General features: G+C 35.1%; 3 protein-coding genes across 3 annotated transcripts; all 3 read right to left on the reverse strand.

Moving 5' to 3' along the window:
• Positions 1 to 257: 257 nt before the first annotated feature.
• LOC132545993 (uncharacterized) lies at positions 258 to 3,404 on the reverse strand. Its single transcript, XM_060209681.1, has 3 exons — positions 3,276 to 3,404; positions 944 to 2,935; positions 258 to 458 (listed from the first exon to the last, which is right to left on the reverse strand). The coding sequence occupies exons 1-3, from the start codon at positions 3,402 to 3,404 to the stop codon at positions 258 to 260; spliced, it is 2,322 nt and encodes a 773-aa protein (XP_060065664.1).
• Positions 3,405 to 5,243: 1,839 nt separating this feature from the next.
• Positions 5,244 to 8,269, reverse strand: LOC132546004 (uncharacterized). The gene is made up of 6 exons (XM_060209691.1): positions 8,075 to 8,269; positions 7,335 to 7,521; positions 6,766 to 7,023; positions 6,341 to 6,512; positions 5,745 to 5,893; positions 5,244 to 5,510 (listed from the first exon to the last, which is right to left on the reverse strand). Exons 1-6 carry the CDS (start codon positions 8,120 to 8,122, stop codon positions 5,335 to 5,337), a joined length of 990 nt encoding a protein of 329 aa, XP_060065674.1. The 5' UTR covers positions 8,123 to 8,269; the 3' UTR covers positions 5,244 to 5,334.
• LOC132545994 (uncharacterized) lies at positions 8,206 to 11,064 on the reverse strand. Its single transcript, XM_060209682.1, has 6 exons — positions 10,666 to 11,064; positions 10,253 to 10,366; positions 9,720 to 9,834; positions 8,888 to 9,140; positions 8,331 to 8,597; positions 8,206 to 8,260 (listed from the first exon to the last, which is right to left on the reverse strand). Exons 1-6 carry the CDS (start codon positions 11,062 to 11,064, stop codon positions 8,206 to 8,208), a joined length of 1,203 nt encoding a protein of 400 aa, XP_060065665.1.
• Between the last annotated feature and the right edge of the window lie 8,262 nt (positions 11,065 to 19,326).

Below are 19,326 nucleotides of genomic sequence, written 5' to 3' on the forward strand. Positions count from 1 at the left end.
TTATATCCAATGAAAATATGAGCAATTATTTTGGCGTCCGTCATCAGGCAAACGTCAATGTCTGGTAAACACAGATTGAACGACAAAATTGTTTAAATTTCAATTGTTTGATTTTCAATCAATGTTGCAGGCTAAATAGAATACATGGTCAGTGTCATACAGATAAAGTATACTTCAATATGCCAATATCAAAAGGTCCAGATATGTAAATAATGTACATGAATGTGGGAAGATTCTAAAGACAAACAACAGACAGATTAATATTTCGTTACGGTTGTAAATGCTGGGTTGTCTTTCCCGCCTGTAGTTTGTTGTGTGTTGTCTGGTAAGTAATTCGATTTTCGATTTTTCTTGGACTCCTTAACCTCCTTCCGCAAATGAAGAATATAAGCTATAGAAAGCAGAATTATCAAACCAAGAACCGTGAACATGATCCAAAATGTCTTCATTCCGTATCCCTCTGAAAAAGAAGATTTCGCGATACAGTAAAAGTTCTTCCATATTTATTGCATTTTATCACCTCAATGCCAATCTGAAGATTTTGAATGTTGTAATTTTTATTGAAGTTTGATTCACGTAGCCAAAAAAAACACACGTTGAAAATAAGTTATCATAATACTGTGTTATGAGTTTGTATGATGCATAGGAATTGATCGCATTTACACAATAGATAAGAAATTTAAAAGTAAAAACTAAAAATAAGTAGATACTTATTCTATTAGATAGTCGAGATTATTTCTGGCACTTTTAGTGCGAAATTTGACGTTACGAATTGTGGGTTTACTCCCTAACACATGTTTCTTTATAAACATGTTAAAATTGAGGAAAACAACACTTTACATTGATCATAATAGGTCACCAATCTTGTTTAATTAGATACCGTTAAAAGTTTTCGGCAAAAATATACTATACCTTCCGAAGGTACCCTGATGGTCTGGGTCACCAGTTCTACCTCAGGAGCTGGTGTTATCTTTAAGCTGTCCTCATAATGTTCCCGATACTGTGATGGATATCCATGGCAGATAGGGAACCCCTTAGGCGGTGACGGATGTCTGTCATAAGAGTTGTTAAGTAGCATGACCATTCCGTCCTCGGAATGAAGTTGGATATGACAATGCATTATCCATACACCTGGGTTGTCGGCCTTGATCCTAATAATAGCGTATCCTCCGCTAGGGACTATCAACGTGTCCTTTCTGGGAGCATTTGCCAACTCAAGTCCAGGTACGTTGTCTCCCAGCCAACTAGGATTCCTCCAGGTTGCGTTGTTGCAGAAACTTTGTGTCATATCGCCATTTCCCCTACAGTCGACATCTGTATTTTGGGATATGAATTTAGCGGTTGTCATATCGTAGGTTGCATAGCCCATTTTTACCACATAAAAAGAATAACCATGTAGGTGAACAGGATGTGACCAACCTGTGCCAACTCCCATATTGGTCAGCACCAACTGAACAACATCATTGTGTTGAATGCTTAATGAGTGTGTACATTCACATAACCTTTCTTCCCCACAGTCTGCTTTGTCGCAAGTTGAATCGATTTCGTAAGGTTGTGTCAGAGCCGATACTTGTGGAGACTTAAACTTTTTTCCGTTAATCGTGGAAGGAAATTGCGTTGTTCCAGGAAAAGCAAAATTCAGATGGTACTCTTTGAATGTAGCAGGGGATGTCGGAACAGGTGCAGGGTCGTTGTTTGGCAAAGATCTTAGATCGTCGAACCTTAGGCAGTCTGTATGTGTGTTGGCTGGGAAGGTCGTGAAAGGACAATTGACGACCAGACATCTTTCGGTAGCAAAACAGGCTCTCCTTGATGTTGTTGGTAACTGTTCAGGGTTTGGTCCGTTACTATAATGCAGTATTGCCTCAGCTCGGTGTGTAACTTCTGCTTCCAAAGTTTCGGCTCTTACCCAGTAATTTTCTGCATTTTCATTTGTAGTCAATGTAAAGTCATATCTCTCTCCAGGATTTATGATGAACGATTCTGCAACAACAGGTTTTACATCAAAGCCATCAGACGCAATTATTGTCAATTCATGGTTGTCGATAGAGACTCGAATGGGATAAAGTGCTCCGACATGAATGACTCTAAATCTGTAGGTCAGTTTTGGATCAACATTAAAAACAGAGAGAGGAGCATCATTGTGTTCTCCAGTTGTGATATTACTGTAATATCTCCCTCTACCATTAATTAAAACTGAGGACAAGAAAAATCGACTGAAATGGCCTCCGTCGATAGAATCAGAAATAGACTGTTCTTCACGATTCACAAAACTTCCAAAGTTCATTTTCTGATGACCCATATCGGCATCCCAGTAGTGATTCCAACCTTGAACAGTTATGATGTGTTCTGCCATCGTTGATTGTTTTTCTTTTATAACAAATGCGCCATTCAATCCTTTGCTTCTTTGAGCACCTGTGTGTGAATGGTACCAGTAAGTCCCTTTGGGTTCTGCAATGAAGTCATATGTGAAGGTTTGGCCGGCAAGGATTGGACATTGGGTTACGTAAGGGACGCCATCCATCCACTGGCTGCTGTGCTGAGGAATACCGTGCCAATGGATTGTCACAGAGTCCGAAGCAAGTTTGTTGACGACGTGAACCTTTAACCTTTGACCCACATAAACAATAATATCGGGTCCTGGGAGGCTTTCATTTGCAACAACTACTAACCGATCATCCTCCCAGCCATCAGCGGTCATGACCTCATCAGTGGGAACAGGGGTTGCAGTGTCAGGTTCAGAAATGTCATATCTATACAGTTTCCCCTTATATGGATAAACCTTCTTTTCCTTTCGATGCATCATGGTCAGCTTGTGTTCAATAACTAACGTCGTCTCACATACGGTAGCGTCTTCTGGACATTCATATCCCATGCTAGACTGAATGCATGAGGACAGAAAAAACAAGACGATTACGCCTCCTATGTCACCAACCTGTCAGAAAAGGAAACAAGGTGATTAATAATGACTAAGCTATTATAGCAAATTGATATTATTCATAAGCTTTCTCCGAAAGCAAAAAATATTTGTGTTTTAAGAATTTTATGTGGAGAAAGATAATCACAATCTTATATAGTATTCCTCTTTAATTTGTACTCTAAGAACGAAGCAGGAGAGCCAGGTGATCAGATGGTCAAGTTATAGTTTAAATTTTTTTTTATCAATATTGATATTTTTATTAATCAGCACAAAAGAAAACTTTACAGAAGACAAGGCAGTGTAGGTAGTTCTTTTTAAATTATCTGTTATTTGTTACTGCTTAGAAATATGATACTTTATATGAGTCATATGCACGTAAACCTGGGCAGCTTTTATCCCGATTCCGTGAGTGAACCTCACTTTTGAAACTACATGCGTGCAGATGTGCAGAAAAAATATCCGTAAATGAATGAAAAAATGTCATGCAGTGCCTAAGAAATATGCGTTCGATAATCTTAACATATTTTAAGTTATTACTACAATAATCACACTTCTCTAAAACAAATTCCGACTGTGCTGAACCCACAAATTCTTGAATAATTTTTCTACGTTAAAGAGGAACCTGAATGTTGATAGGTTCGATTTTCAATGGATTTGCTGTTGTATAAGAACAAAAATGCCGAAAACCGCATCGAAATTCGACCATCCGTTTCCGAGATATATCCGTCTAAACGCGCCGATTCACACCTGCTTCGAGATGTTAATCAAGCAAGCGATCAAATTACCCTGATTTACATCCGGGTGTTGGTGACGTCACAAGTGGAAGCGCGTCGAGGGAAAATCACAAAATTCAACATGGACGGTACTGACTACTCCGACAATGATTCGTACTCTACTGATGGCGCTCTTCGTTTGTCTTGCGAATCATCGCCTTTCGAAGATTCAGACAACGATGTAGTTGACGAGACATCACATTGTGGGGTTCTTCCGTACCAGTTTGAACCATATGAAGACGACGTAGAAGACAGCGAGAACGAAGATGAAACTGTTGATAGCCAAGCTGACCGCATTGGTAACACCGACTGGTAAGAATGTAAACATATAGCTTATGGTAGTATCTTATTTTATACCTGAAGTTAGACCATAGAGTCAACAGTTTTGATATCAAATTATCTATGATATTATGTATAAACAAATATAGGTTGTAGACCATGTGCAATAGCACCAATAGGTCTTCTCGAGCTCGATCAAATGATACTCTGAATACACATGACACTTGTCTAGACAGTAACATAATCTTTCTTAAATGCATGATTATATCTCCAGGAGGGTTTTAAAGCATCATAATCATTACTGGAATGAAGAAAAAAGGTTAAAAATAGACTGAAGTTTCAAGTAAAATTCATTCTCGTATAGTCGTTGAACAATACATATGACAGTAAGTTGAGTAACAGATAATCACTGTTAAATTCATAATATATGACCATGGTTATTTTTATTGTATTAAGGTGTACATGTGGGAATTGCTATCCTATGTCCACGGTGACAGAATCTGTTTGCTGCAGAGAAATCAACCAAGTTAACGACATCAGGAGAGAGGTCCCAAACGTTAATTGTGTCATCGACCATCCAGGTTTTGAACCAGTCTGTCTCAATGTCCATGTATTGAGGGCCGCATACTTTGCATATAGACAGCAGTATGGGGAAGAAATGGAAGACACTCCAGAGTAAGTATTTGTTTACAGGAATGTTTACAAAGTCTTTACTGTCCCAAACAAACACTTTTACAAAATTCAAGTCAGATAAGTTTCATTAAATAATTGTGATTTAGAATCTCTACAAGGAATTAAAAGATCTGATTTTTTTGCAGGAAAAAACAACTTGAAAGCTTTTACAAATTTTAATTGCCCAGCATAAAATTTCATTTTGTAAATGATATATATTCGTGTAAAATTGAATTTCTTGCGCTGTGGTGTTATTTAAAATTCCTACATTATTTTACAGCCGACGTAGGTATGTTGCCTACAGACAACTGGTCAGGTGGTGCTTTGGTTATTTGGGCAGGAAAGTGAGGGTTCTAATTCCATCCTGTGTTGTCAGCAAAGTACGGAGCAACTTCCCAGCTGAAGATGATGAATATACTGGCTTCCAGCATGCAGCATGAAAATTCTTGGGATAAATGACAAAAGTCTCTGTGATATTTTGTATATTTATTTAAAATCGTAATAAATATTTTTTGTATTCTTTTGCTGTTCTATGTAATATTTTCTTTTTACAACAAAATTCAACAGGCAAAAAATTCAAATAACAAATGTAAGCGACATAGATATGTGGATTTCAGAAAAAAATTAGCATCATAAATCAAAGTGGTACGTTTGTACCGGCAGGGTAAGTATTCACTTCAAAAATTAAGTTCAAAAGTTCATAGAAAATCTTGAATGCATTCCTGCTATGGCATCCGACATATCTGGGTGAAGAAAGTCATGACACAACGGTGGAGGAACTGTGGGTGGAATAGGAATTCGTTGCTTTGCTAGTGAAGATCTTTCTGCCATGCTCATGACAACTTCTGTAAGATTTTCCACGTAATCTGAGAGAAAAAATGCAAGTTTCATGATTCATATTTTAACTGTACATTCGATTTCTACATTTACAGAAAAGTTACAATTACCTAAAAACATTCAAATGACACATTCTGTTGATTAAGTGTGCGCTTAAATGTCTGGCAGGTCACGATAGGCAGCTTAAGATAATATACTGAAACTTATATACGAGAAGCAAATGTATTAATACTAATAATTCAAATTCTATACATAAAACTTACCAAAGGTGCTATGAACTTTGACTTTCCTGACGATATGTTCTCCTTTTTTATATTTGGGAAATTCCAAGCGGTAACGCAACACACCGTCTTTATCGACTGCTTGTAATTTGGAGCGGTTTTCATTAAAGTGAAGGGCTGCTAACTGCAACCTGTAGTGAAATATAATGGAAAAGATATAAGTTGATTAAATGTTCCATTGCATCGCATTTACTGTGTAAATTAAACTTCATGCAGTATAGGTAAGTCATGGTATACATCAAATGTCATTAACATACTCCAAATTCAAAGCCAAGTTATACTTCCAACGTGAATCTTTACCAAGAGCTGTGTAAAAAATGCGAGTTGTAGGCATTGAATCTAGCACAAAGTATAAGTGTAAATAATCTACAAAGTTAGATGATCATAGCTTAATTGTTGAAAAAGTAATAATAGGAATTTTAACACAAAAAGGCTAATATACCAAGTCTATATTCCCTTAAAAACTAAGGAGCTCACAAATCTTAAATTTCATGGTATTTGGAAATCTCTTTATAATTGGATCCTTTCTTCTCTGACACACACACATACATATCAATATACATGTATCACTTACATACCTACATATCATCCCATGATATGAAAACCCAATCATTTTTGGTGCAAAATGATTTATGACAGAATGGTATGCCTCTATGCTGGAAGTCTGTTGTCCTGTGGACAACATAGGAATGTCTTTCTTCATCTGGTTGGAGAGAATGACATCATCTAGTCTTTCACTAACCTTGGTTGCTGTAAAGAGAGTTCAAGAATTATAACAGGAAATAACAAGTTACTTTTCACTTTGTTGATTTTCATTTCAAAATTATGATTAATTAATGGACTGAAATTTTCAATAATTAATGTTTCTTCTATGGTCATGGTTTATTTTCACAAAACATGTCCATAGAATTTGTGTCCATTATTCGTTTGACCCAACACATTTTCCCTACCATTGTTATGCAAGTTGAAGTTAATTTCTGAAATAACTGGTATTGTCAAATACCTGGTTTAATCCATTTCTTCTGCCTTTCTCTACCGGACAGGTCACCATGACAACACTTCTCAAACAGAGATCCATGACCTTCATGTATGTTTTGTACATGGTTTGCTACACTCTGCCACTTTTCCATCATTAGGGAAGGATCTGCAGACGGAGTTGATGCAGCTACCCAATAAAGGTGGTTGCTGATACTCTTTATCCAAGGTGTTAAGGCATCACAATCTTTATCCTTGGATATTGCTGTCAGTTTTTTCTTTAATCCTAGTAATAAAAAAACATGTCAAAATTAGTGAGAAATATTCAACTATCAACCATTATGCAGTTGTCTACAGTCAAACCTGCTTTGGAGCATATCTTTGTATGATGGATAGATTGATTAAACCCATCTGGTGCAGTTTGCAATGTAGCTGACCTCTATACTAAGGACAACTGTCTATAAAGGACAGTTTTCCTCTAAACTTGGGTCTTCATAAACAATTTTAACTATCTAAAAATGACTTACATATCAAACTTAAACAACCAAGAGTGTTATATGAAATACATATGAAAAGCATTTTTTGTTGAAAACTTACCCTTTGCTACATGCCAGATATCTACACAGTGTTTTGTTTTAGGCATATTTTCCCTGACCCATTTCAAAATTTGTACATGACGATCTGTAACAATCTTCTGTATAGTAATTCCAGCATCACTGAAGGTCTTCACACTTCTGATCAACCCTTCTTTTTCCATGTGGTAGCTACTTTTGACTTCGTTACTCTAAAAATAGAATGTGTGAAATTGATAAATGAATTGAATGTAAAGGCAAGGGATTTATTTGATTTTTTTCCCAACACTTCCAAAAGGATTCACCTGTGAAAAGACAAGGCTGTCTTACAGCCACTAGGGAAAAGACAGTTTAAACATGCTATGATGTCACAAAAGCTGCCAAATGACATCACAATTTCATTCACAAAAAAATTTATTATACCAACACTGAAACAAGGTTTTCAGCATCATGAGTGTGGGAGAAAAAAAATCAATTGTAGGGTTGAAAAGTGAACAAAAAATCTCAACCATCAGGTGGAGATTTTTCTGTCTACGTTACACTCCCATGATGGAATCATATGATAATAGTACAAAACAAATCACAGATTTTCTAGTGACATGTATGGACAGATTTACTTCACATTTGCAAGTTCACATGGCCTCTGTTTGCCCATTGCAGGCCCCCAAGGGGCCATTTCTGACCCATTTTTTCCATATGGGAAAACAAAACATGATCACAATAGAACAAGAGCTTTCAGCTGACAGGTGAACTAAAAACAATTACCTGAACCAATTGCACGTCGACTACTCTGGATTCATCTAAATCCATCATCGTGTAGCTGCCATACTTTGCAGAGTGGCCTGGGGTATCTGCACGTCCATCTCCTCCCAATACAATTTCCCTATTTTCTTGAATCACACTGTCCAAATAGCACTGCTGATGCTCATTCCAAACTTGCAATATGGCTGGCTGAAGAAAATACCTCTGATGTTGCAAAAATGTATCGCAAGATATTGTGGCCATGTTCATAAAGTTGAACATCCGCAGTGATTTGCTTGGAAGCGATCCAGAAAACAGAATTGCACATGAAAGCAGTAAGTTTCCAGCTGGTATTGACCCGATCATTGGTTGGCTCTTCCAAACATTGGTATAGGAACAAAAACCACAGTCCTGTAGAATTTTCACTGCTGTACCGCGCAGCTGTTGAATATGTCCAAATGTTGGGCTGGAGCATCTTGGGCATGCTGAAAATAATTTTAGGAGTTCTGATTCGTAAACCAAAAATTTTCTGTCTCTTCCATCATCCCTGAAAAAAAAAATTTTTACTTTAAATTATTGGTTTGGGCAGTGTATTTTGTCATTATTTGCCAGGCCAACGAAAGGCACTTGCACTGAGTAATAATTTAGCCTTAGTAATAACACAAGAGATCCAAAAAGTGGTGGTGGGATAAAGAAAGTGATATAGATGAAGATGTACAAGTACCGTTATGTGGTAAAATGTTACTAATTATGACCCACAAACCTTTTTAACACAGAGGTCTAGTGACCTTTAATAACAATCATTTAACTTTACAATTGATCATAACAAAAAATCACCTTTCATCATCTATGTTGCTATCAGAGTCAACATCTTCATCTGCTTCACTCTGAAATGACGCATTAAATGAACTGTCAAGCAAGTCTTCTTGGGGACTATGGTCATCCATATCTCCATTGTCCTCCTCTGTGCCATCATGATCAAAAGTAAGATTGTGGTCCTCGCACATGTTGGTGTTTGACGTTTGTTCTGGTTTTATAATATCACACTGGATGGCCACAGACTTGCATTCATTGGATGTCGTCTGACATACTACAATAAAGAAAAATGATAAAAGTGGTGTAACACACTAAGAGAATGAAAACACTTTTTTTCTGAGCTCAGAATATGATAACTTTCTCCTATTCAACACCTTTACAGCAACGTAACATTGGGCTGCACCTGTTCCTTTGGAGCAGAGAGTAGTAGTAAAGTGTAACTATTTAACAATCCGCCATCCATAATGCAGATACCAGAATTAAAAAAACTCTGAAGAAAAAGGTTGTACCAGTTTACAAAAGCACTGGAAACAAGGTCATAATACTAACATCAGGATTCAAGATGGGTGTATTACTAACGAAACTCGAAAGTGTACTGGAAAACAAATTCATTAAAAATTGCAAAAAATTGTAGGGGGGACTCCATCAAACACCCTACACAAATCATTTGTTTTGTGAACAAGATATTATAATTGCAATTTTAACTCCGAGGATTGAGTGTATATTTATCTTCCTTTTCGCAAATCAAACAGAACTGTCTTCATTACAATATGATGAACTGTTAATACATCTGCATAAATTTAACTACACCCAATATCAATTTCTGATGCATAATTTTGATTAATCACTGTACCTTGGTTATGAGTTTTAAAACTTGTTTGTATTTTCTTTGACCTTCTTGCTGGCTTCTTCAAACCTACTTGGCAACCATAGGTTCTTGTTAAAGCTGTTGTTGATCCTGATGGTGTCTAAAAAAACGTTAAAATACACAAACTTCAATAAAACACATGAAAACCCTGTTACATAAGTATCCCTTCTGCCCCATGCCTCTCTGTTATCTGCCTATATCAGACTCCGTAATATCAAGAAAAAATACTAGTTTTTTAACTTTTAAGAAAACAAGCTTATTTTTAATCTAGGTATAAGACTGTTATAATAAAGCACTTTTCAAATACTTCTTAAAATAACTCTGATCTGGTATCAATATCAAAATATATCCAACAAAGCTGAATCTGGTTCTAACTTCTACGGAATGGATGCTAAAAACTAGGACATAGTTACAAACTCTATTAATACCATTTAGATTCTATATGCTAAAATAAATTGTCAGATGTTTCCTCTCCATGAACTAATTGCACTTTGAATTGTTTATCCTCAAATTCTTACATGTGGTGTTGAGTTATCACTCTCCATACCGCACACCATGGTATTATTCGAACCGTTGTCAACATCATGGTCAATCTCCATCAGTTCTGTTGCTTGGAAATGCTGTGACAGTATCTGGAGGGGAAAACAAATGATCAAAATCAAAATAATAATGACTTTTAAAATTTCATATCATAATTCAAATTTGAGACAAAAAGGTGTGACTGGTATATACTAGCTGATACTGGTATAATACCTTCACTTTAAATGTACATGCTGTATATTTGATTCTCTTCCCAGTATAGAAAGTTGGGGCACCATTATACATATGTGTAATATAGACCGATGAAACATTAACTAGAATTCTAGTTGTCTGAATGTTTAACAAAATTATGAAAATACCAATACGCACGTCATTACTAAATTGTACATACCCTAGCATTTTCTCTCTTAGTAAAAGCCATTCTTTGTCTCTTTGGCGGTGGTGGCGTGTCTGTAATATTAGACATCGGGCTTGGTTCTGAAGCGTGTATAGATGGAACAGCATCTGGAAGCAGGTCCTTTCTTCGGACTGACTGGCCTAAACTTTCCATGATCTTATACTTCGCCGGGTAACAGGACATGTCGAAATGTTTCGAACAAATTACAGAATGTTTGGTGGCTCCGGCCCAGTTCTTCCTTTTCGTTGTTACAAATGAAGTCCACTTTCTACAAATATCATCATTCTTCAATGGAAAGAAATGAAGGGAAACTCCATCTTTACTGGTGTTGCTGCAACCGAAAACAACACATCTTTTTCCTGAACGTCCGGCAGTCGGCGACGGGTCACCCATGGTCACAATAATTGACAGAAAAATCCACGAACGCTCACAAATATTTGAAACCTAAGTAAAACAGTCCACAGATGATGACACTACTGTTACTTTACCATCAATTATAGTATAAATTAGTCGAATAACATTCAAGTAGGCCAAAAAAACGAAACGATATAACCTGGCTTCTGCTGAAAAACTAATGGCTGCCGGAGTGGGACCGAACGCGCGCTTCCACTTGTGACGTCACTACTGAAGAGCTATGTTACAGTGCCGTTCGATGATCTCGTTCAGGTGTGTTTTTAGCGTTTTCGACAATAACTTTGGAACGCGTGGATCGTTTTCGGCGATTTTTGCGGTAAATGAACGAGCAAAGGCTATTTGATTTAATGACACATATATGACAAAGCATTCAGGTTCCTCTTTAACATAGTTGTATTCCAACGGGATATTCCATCTTCTAAGGCAGCGACGTCCAATGATTTGTGTTCTACTTTTAAGAACATACAAAACTCCCTCAGTGAAGATAGATAACTTTTAACGGTCCCAGGTTTATGTTTCTCCCTTGCTGGTTGTGGCCATTTGTCTCTAACTTTAGATGGATCCATTAAATCTTTCATGTTAAATCTCTCACCTACTGCACTCCAAATACGTTCAACTTGATAACAGTGTTGTTCGGCAACATTTTTTGCTTTCATCTTTTCTGGACCCATAAGGTAGGTGTAGAAATCTTTGAGTATTGTGTTTTCTAACCTTGGTTCTTGAGAGGAAACGTCGGATTTCTCATGTTTACTATTTATATGCTGACCTAACCTAATGACATGTGAAGAACATCCGGGATATGAGCATTTATGATACTTTTTCACACTGGAGGCTGCCTTCATTGATCGTGATATTTCCAGGCTTTCCATTTTCTTCTTGTCGTGCGCCACACGTAAATGTCTAGGTAGATTGATTACAGACAGGCAGCACAATTCACATTTTCTGCGATTTCTTTTTGGATTTTTTTCTTCACTTCGTTTTCTATTTTTTTTTCTCGGCCTATGGGTGCTAAATTCCATACACTTTGATTCCTCGTCTTCAGAGTCATCATCGACAAATTCACTTTGTTTTCTTTTTTTTTCTCTCGGCCTATGGGTGCTAAATTCCATACACTTTGATTCCTCGTCTTCAGAGTCATCATCGACAAATCGTTTTGGTGAGGACGGGTTATAGTCTGGATCATTGTCGTCTGACTCATCCTCAGAAGACGACTCATTGCACGACTTGCCTCCTCCCCATTCGCGTTTGAGACTTTCAGAGAGATGGAAAAGAATGGCTTTCGTTTTATTCCGTTTTCTGCTAACGTCTATGATGCATGAGTTGGGTATAATCTCTCCATCAGTAATCTGTAACAAGTAAAATATTGTAAAGTGTCATTAAAATAAAAGAGACAGATTGGTATTTTTTCTTTTGTTTTATTATTGTTTATTTTTTTGTTAAATCATTGATATCGGCTTCCAACGGTGTTTACTTTGCAAACAATTTGGAGTTATCTCTCTTTGCCAAAATAGCATAGTTTTAGTTCCATTAACGTTTTGTTTGTTTGGGTAGTTTTCATGTGGTTCATGTTCCGTTTCCGTTTTAAATGATATTCGTTAGAGTTTAATTAGCGCTTGCGTTGATCGTTGGAGATAATGCTAAAATTTATGCAGAATAAGAATTAAATAATTCATGTATTAAACAACCAACCCAGATAGACATTTTTTTGATCGAATGCTCAGACTTTAATGCTCCCTCAATGAAAGACGTATTGAATTTATTTTCTGTGTTGAAAATCATCGATTTCTTACCTGCAATAAACCTTTACAATGAAATTTGACATGTTTTGCAACTGGTACGTTTTAATTTACTATGATCTTTATTTTTCAGAAATGTTTTACCTTTTAGTTGCGGTTTGATATATTTGGTTTTGTAAATGACCCTTTTATACCGTATTTTGGCACTAAATGACTCTGATTTTCGAGTGGCCATTAAACAATATAATAGTAATAATAATCCGTACATACATGAAACAGTATATGAATACAGCTGATACAATCGCCATATTCTTGAGAGATACAGTTTATAACTTGGTAGCATTATCATATGTAAAAATAATAAACATTTGAATAGGTCAAATTAACAATCAGACCTTAACTAATTAGTGATTCAGCATCTCTAAAACTTATCTTAAAAAATATAATCCAACTTAAAATATGTTCGTAGATTCAATTTAAATTTTAGGAGCATTTCTTATCTGAGCAAAGAATTATAAACATAACAGAACTATTTGTTTTCTGATTAAATAAGAAAAAAAACCTTTAATTTTACCGAAGATCCAACTTGTCATCGTACTAAACAAATATGTAGCTTTATCACAAAGCTTTTACTTAGGAGACAAAAACGCAAATATAGACAAGTAAATAAATGACAAAATTTCAACGTGTCTCCCCATTTCAGTATTTCGATACGATACAGTGATCTGAAATGAACCATAGTTTCGTATTTTAGGCGGAATTTTCTATGGTTACTCTTTACTTTTGCTGAGTTTCTTTCCAAAAGACATCTTGTTATAAATGTAGAATATGATATAGAATTCGGAGGGGTGCCCAAGACATCATATATATACGTTAAAAGTTTTGTCATCAATGTTTTTCGTTGATTCTGATGATTTGGCTAAGAACACCGATCTGAAAGTAGGAATAGTCTTTACACGTCGTTTATTCTCTTTGTATTCTTAATATTCATTAGACATAATTAAGTAGCAACATTTCTAGATTAGAAAAAACTTCTTATATTCAGTGGAAAATTTGCTACATCTTAAACGCATTTTTTTCAATAACTTCATTTATCTTAAACCTTCGGTGTTTTTTTCTTCTTTTTCACATTTCATTTTCCTTCATTCATAATTAAGTTGAAATATATCAGGATCAGAGATTTTTATTTTTCGAATTCAGTTCAAAATATTTTTCAATTCAATGGATTTCTTATTCCGATAATATCTTCAACCTTTTTGTATTTTTCCTCCGTTTCGATACCTGCTTTTATCTTTTATTCTTTAGAGATAGTTAATTAGTAAAATTACTAAAGCAGACAGAACTTTTGGTATTCAGTATAAAATATTTTACCCCTTGATTTTATGTGTTTTTCTAATTACTTTGTTTATCTTAAACCCTTTCCTGTGTTTTTCTCCTTATTGACATTTAATTTTCCTTCATTCATAAGATAAGTTGGAATATATCAAGAGCAGAGAATTGTTTTTTTTCTCAAATTCAGTTCAAATTATTTTTCAGTTTCAATTGATTTCCTATTCCGATAATGTCAATTTTTTTTTTGTGCATTTTCCTCCTTTTCAATATCTGCTTTTATAGTTTATTCCTTAGAAATAGTTAATTAGTAAAATTACAGGAGCACACAGAACTTTTGGTATTCAGAGAAAATATTGTACCGCTTAATTTTGTATGTTTTTTCCAAAAAATTAATTTCTCTTCACCCCCTTTTTGTGTTTTTCCTCCTTTTTGACATCTATTTTATTATTATTATTATCACTACAAGGTAACCGGTAATAAGTTTATACACTGTAGGCCCCACCATAGAAATGGTGTGGTGTTTCCTTAATCTGCAGAGTTATGTCCCATAATGGTAACTCTCCTTTCTTAGAGTTAGATTTCTCTCAAAACCTATACAAAATGGCTGCTTCAGAATGCAGACGACATGAGGCTGGAATTCAATATGGAATATATTGACAAGTACACATCGTACAATGTCCGCATGTGGTGGAATCTTCTAGTTTAATGATGCTGCAATCAGATCAGTTGTTGTTTAGTCGCTAAGGTCATTAAAATAAAGTTTATTATTAGTTTATAAACTTATTTGTAATTACAAGCTAACCGGTAAATAAGTTATTATGCCCCACCATAAAAATGGTGTAGTGTTACTTTAACCTGCAGAGTTATGTCCCTTCAAAGTAACTCCTTGATTAAAGTTAGATTTCTCTCAAAGCCTACACAATGGCTGCTGCAGGGTTGCAGACGACATGAGACTGGAATTCAATACTGAATATATAAGCAAGTAAGCATTGAATAATGCCCCCATGTGGTGGAATCTTCTAATTTAGTAACGCTGTAATCAGATCAGTTGTTGTTTAGTTGCTGCGGTCATTAACATAAGAATTAGTATTAGAATAATAACTTATTGTAATTATTATTATTTTTGTCATTATTCATTAGGCATAATTAAGGAGCAACATTTCTTGATCGAAAAGAACGTCTTATATTCAAAGGAAAATATGCCACATTTTAACGCATTTGTTTTTCCAATAACTTCATTTAACTTAAAACCTTTCTGTGTTTTTCTTCTTTTTGACATTACGTTTTTCATTCATAAAATGTAATTAAGCAGCAATAAATCAGAAGAGATGAAAATTATAATTTTTGTATTGTCTTTAAATAATAAGGTTTTTATTGACCACGTCGATGACATTTACCCTTCAGAACTTGAAATAAAGGAAACTACTGATTCCTCTTCTTCGGCTGCCAGGGGAACTCAACACAAGGTTATACGATAATCGCAAAGATTTTAACTCTCCATTGTTAACTTTCCCTTTCTTGATAGTAACATTCCTGCTTCTCCAACCTACGGAATTTACATGTCGCAGTTGCTTCGTTTTATCAGAGCTTGCTGTAAATATCAAAATGTTCTTGATAGATGTCGGCTGTTGACTAACAAACTAACTACGCAGGGTTTGAGAGATGCAAGTTGATGAAAACGTTGGACAAGTTTTATGGTCGCCACTTTGATCTCATAGGGAAATATTCTGTGTCCCTGAGTCATTTGAAGTTTCACGTTTTTTTCGTACACTAATTAGTGCCCTTCATGGTTATACTGTATATAACTTGATTCTCGTTCAGTTGATATGACTTGTACTTGGATATGACAAAGATTTGCATGGCGGGTATCATAAATGAAACAGAAGACGCTTACTCTTCCGGAACACCTGGTCTTATTCTCTCGACCTTTTTCAAGAGTCTCCGTGCAAACCTTTCTTTTGTTTATATTTTTCCTTTGGTTTAACAGATTTTGAGTTGGTATTGTGATTTTGTTAATGCTTTCGTATTCTTTGTTTCTTATTTAAGTCATTTCAAAATATTCTATTCCAATTTTTTTCTATAATTCCAATAATATCTTCAAACTTTTGTGGTTTTCCTCCTTTTCGATATCTGCTTTTATCTTTTATTCTTAGCGATAGTTAAGTAGCAAAATTACAGGAGCAGAAAGAACTTTTTGCATTCAGTTGAAAATATTTTACCCCATGATTTGTTTTTTTCCAATATTTTTATTGATTTGAAACCCTTACCTTTTTTTTCCTTTTTGATATTTATTTATATTCATTAAACACAATCAGGTAGCAACATTTCTAGATTAGAAAGAACTTTTTAAATTCACTTGTGCAAATTTGCTAGCATTTATTTGCCTATAATTATTTTAACTATCTGATATTTTTGGATATATCAGAGAGCTTTAAACAAAAAACATTTACCCTGGTCTTTAAAGAGTCTGAGTACAATTACTAGCCCATTTGAATAATTTTTCTTTCATTTGTTATTAATGAAAATGAATTGCTTAAACTTAGATATACTTGTTATATTTTAAATCCTAAATTACACGAAGACCTCATTCAATGAAACGTTGGTTTCAAGCAAGTCTTCACTTACTTCATCTTCGGGCGAGTCTTCCTCTTCCTGATCACTGTCTTGTTCAGGATTTGCTGGAACGTCCATGAAAGATCATGATTAATATTGCTAATATTTTGATTTAATCATGCTTATCAATATCAAAGTTTAAGAAGAAGAAAGTTGGTTAACTTATATAAAGTCCTCTCCTAAAAATTAAAGTATATATATAGCAGCGATGCTGCAAATACATTTTTACTAAATGTTCAAGTGTCAAACGATGAGTAAAATTTTACATCTTGTGTTTTATACAAGACATTTTTCTTCGCAAATGTATTACTTTAGTATGAATAATAACAGTGGTTGATCAAAAGACAAATTTGCATAAAAAAATCCTTGATAAGGAGACTGATGTATCAATTTAAATATTAGTATAACTGGCTCAGATGACGCTTACGATATCATTTTGTAACAAATATTATTCATGTAAGGAGATAATAGAAAAAAATAACAAAAGGAATCATGGATCACTTACAATATAATCGCCGGAGGGAAACACTTGGCTGCCACTTGCTCATTGACTGAATCTAGAGTGAAAAAAGTATATGTATCATTCTTGTTAGGCACATAATTTAGAAGATTATATATGTCTTAATATATTCTGAACATTAGATAAATTATTATATCGAAATTGAAAGTATGAAGGAAAAAGATCTACTAATGTCCTGTCATGTCCATCTCTTTTTAGGTAAATGTCAAAGCTGCTGATCTGGACACGCATGGACTTATTAGCGTTAAGTATTTGTCACGGACATCCCTACATGTTCTATCGATCCGTATTACTTACTTTAAAGAATCAATAGACGGCTAACCTTTAAAAATATAAACGATAAACGATGAATAGTAAGGTTAATAAATACCCTAAAATCTTGAAAATAAGCCGCGGCTTATTTCAACTTTTCGTAAGGAATTAAAGGCGTATTTTCGAAGAGGGCCTCTTTTCAAGGCCGTCTTATTTTCGACTGCATTCTGACTGCAAGGAATCTAAGGCTTATTTTCAATGGCGTCTTATTATCGAGTCCTACGTGTATTGGAACATACACAACGTACATGTAAGTACACGTGTACATTATGTACTAGTAAATACCGTTTATTTTTATGATTGTATCGTTCGATGGGTTGTAAGTAAATAAACCGTTAATAGATTATTTTTGTAAAAATTAAAACGTTCCGTTACCTGTCCGAAAACGTCAAACACATCATAACAAGTAGAAATGAAGAAAGGAAATTCAACGGTCTATAAATAGAACACTAGAGAGTTCCACATCGACCAAAATGGCGATGGGAAAATCGTGTGATATCTCACGATCGAGAGGTAGTATCTGTCACCGTTAACACTTCATTTGTTGTTTTATAGCCGGAAACTACAATGTTTGAATTAAAAGTATTATTTATTTCCAATTGAAATATTTAGGATTATCTAATATTTGTACCTTTTCTCAGAGACCGCGCTTCAATATTCAGTGAGTCGATAACCATAATTGGCTTTGCCGTATCACAGTTACAAATTGTAAAAATAATACCTAGCACATCGCCACATTTGAGGGGAGTAGTTTTAACTATGCATACCTGGGATAATTAGCCAACCTGTAATTATACACGCATGAGTTGAACGCCTCAACGCTGGGTGAGCTGATTAACACCTTAGGCAAAACGTTAACAATGGAGATATGGTCGGGGACTTAAAACTTTTGGCGGGGTGTTGAGAACGGGGTTTCTTTAGCAGGGAAATCTGTTCCAAACAAAATGATGGCGGTATGCGGAGTCAGCGATATAAACGGGGAGGGGGGATATATACAGCAGGAAAACTGTACTGTATATACACTGCCAAATATGTACTCATTTAAGAATGTATCGGAAAGATGTTAAAAAAATGTATTTTTTATAAGAAATTTGTAAGCATTGGTAATCTCTCTATGCTGAGTAAAACCATAAGTTTTCTCATACAAAACCGGCTTATTTTTGAGTGACACATGTCTACAAAGAATTTCAGGTGTATTTTCAAGGCCGGCTTATTTTCAAAGCCGGCTAATTTTCAAGCCAGGTTTATTTTCGAGATTTTAGGGTATCATTAACAAACGTTCAAAGATTGATTTGAATGTGTTGATCAGATTGAGCGTGTTGGTCGGGTGGCGGTAACGCACTCACTTTCTCTGATATTATTTATATGCATTTGTTTTTGAAGTATAAACTTCGGTATGCCACATGCTATTTTTTTAAAAAAAAGTTGTCTTTCGCTATCTCTAATATATTCTTGAAATCCATGTCTTTTTTCTGCTAACATTCAAGTCACATTTCATCCGTTTATTCGTGCAGTCTGCCTCACTCTAGGCTTCAGCTGACATGTTTCTTATAAATTTTATTGCGTCTTACTTTTATATTCCTGATAGTCTAATCCTGATATTCAATACCAATTATTGTTTGTATTTATCATGCATCTTAGTATGTCTTCGTAAATGTAAATATGCTTCTATACTGTTTATACCTGTTAGGAAAGGGCTTTTATAGGCTCTGCCTGTTGTCCAATTCC

The sequence above is a fragment of the Ylistrum balloti genome, unplaced genomic scaffold (genome assembly GCF_031769215.1).
Source record: "Ylistrum balloti isolate Yb309-2 unplaced genomic scaffold, AGI_CSIRO_Ybal_v1 Utg369872, whole genome shotgun sequence".
NCBI lineage: Eukaryota > Metazoa > Mollusca > Bivalvia > Pectinida > Pectinidae > Ylistrum > Ylistrum balloti.

Bases quoted from the DNA above. Each gene is read 5' to 3' on its own strand.
- LOC132545994 (XM_060209682.1), bottom strand. From the start codon at position 11,064: ATGGGTGACCCGTCGCCGACTGCCGGACGTTCAGGAAAAAGATGTGTT. The intron at 9,835-10,252 runs GTAAGAATTTGA...ACGTTTTTTTAG, and splicing joins GTGATAACTCAACACCACAT to ACACCATCAGGATCAACAAC. The intron at 8,261-8,330 runs GTTCAACTTTAT...TATTTTCTTCAG, and splicing joins CCAAGCAAATCACTGCGGAT to CCAGCCATATTGCAAGTTTG.
- LOC132546004 (XM_060209691.1), bottom strand. From the start codon at position 8,122: ATGATGGATTTAGATGAATCCAGAGTAGTCGACGTGCAATTGGTTCAG. The intron at 7,522-8,074 runs GTAATTGTTTTT...TTCTATTTTTAG, and splicing joins TCGACGTGCAATTGGTTCAG to AGTAACGAAGTCAAAAGTAG. The intron at 6,513-6,765 runs GTATTTGACAAT...CTCTCTTTACAG, and splicing joins GAAGAAATGGATTAAACCAG to CAACCAAGGTTAGTGAAAGA.
- LOC132545993 (XM_060209681.1), bottom strand. From the start codon at position 3,404: ATGACATTTTTTCATTCATTTACGGATATTTTTTCTGCACATCTGCAC. The intron at 2,936-3,275 runs GTATCATATTTC...CTTTTCTGACAG, and splicing joins GTGCATATGACTCATATAAA to GTTGGTGACATAGGAGGCGT. The intron at 459-943 runs GTGACCCAGACC...TCTTTTTCAGAG, and splicing joins CAGCTCCTGAGGTAGAACTG to GGATACGGAATGAAGACATT.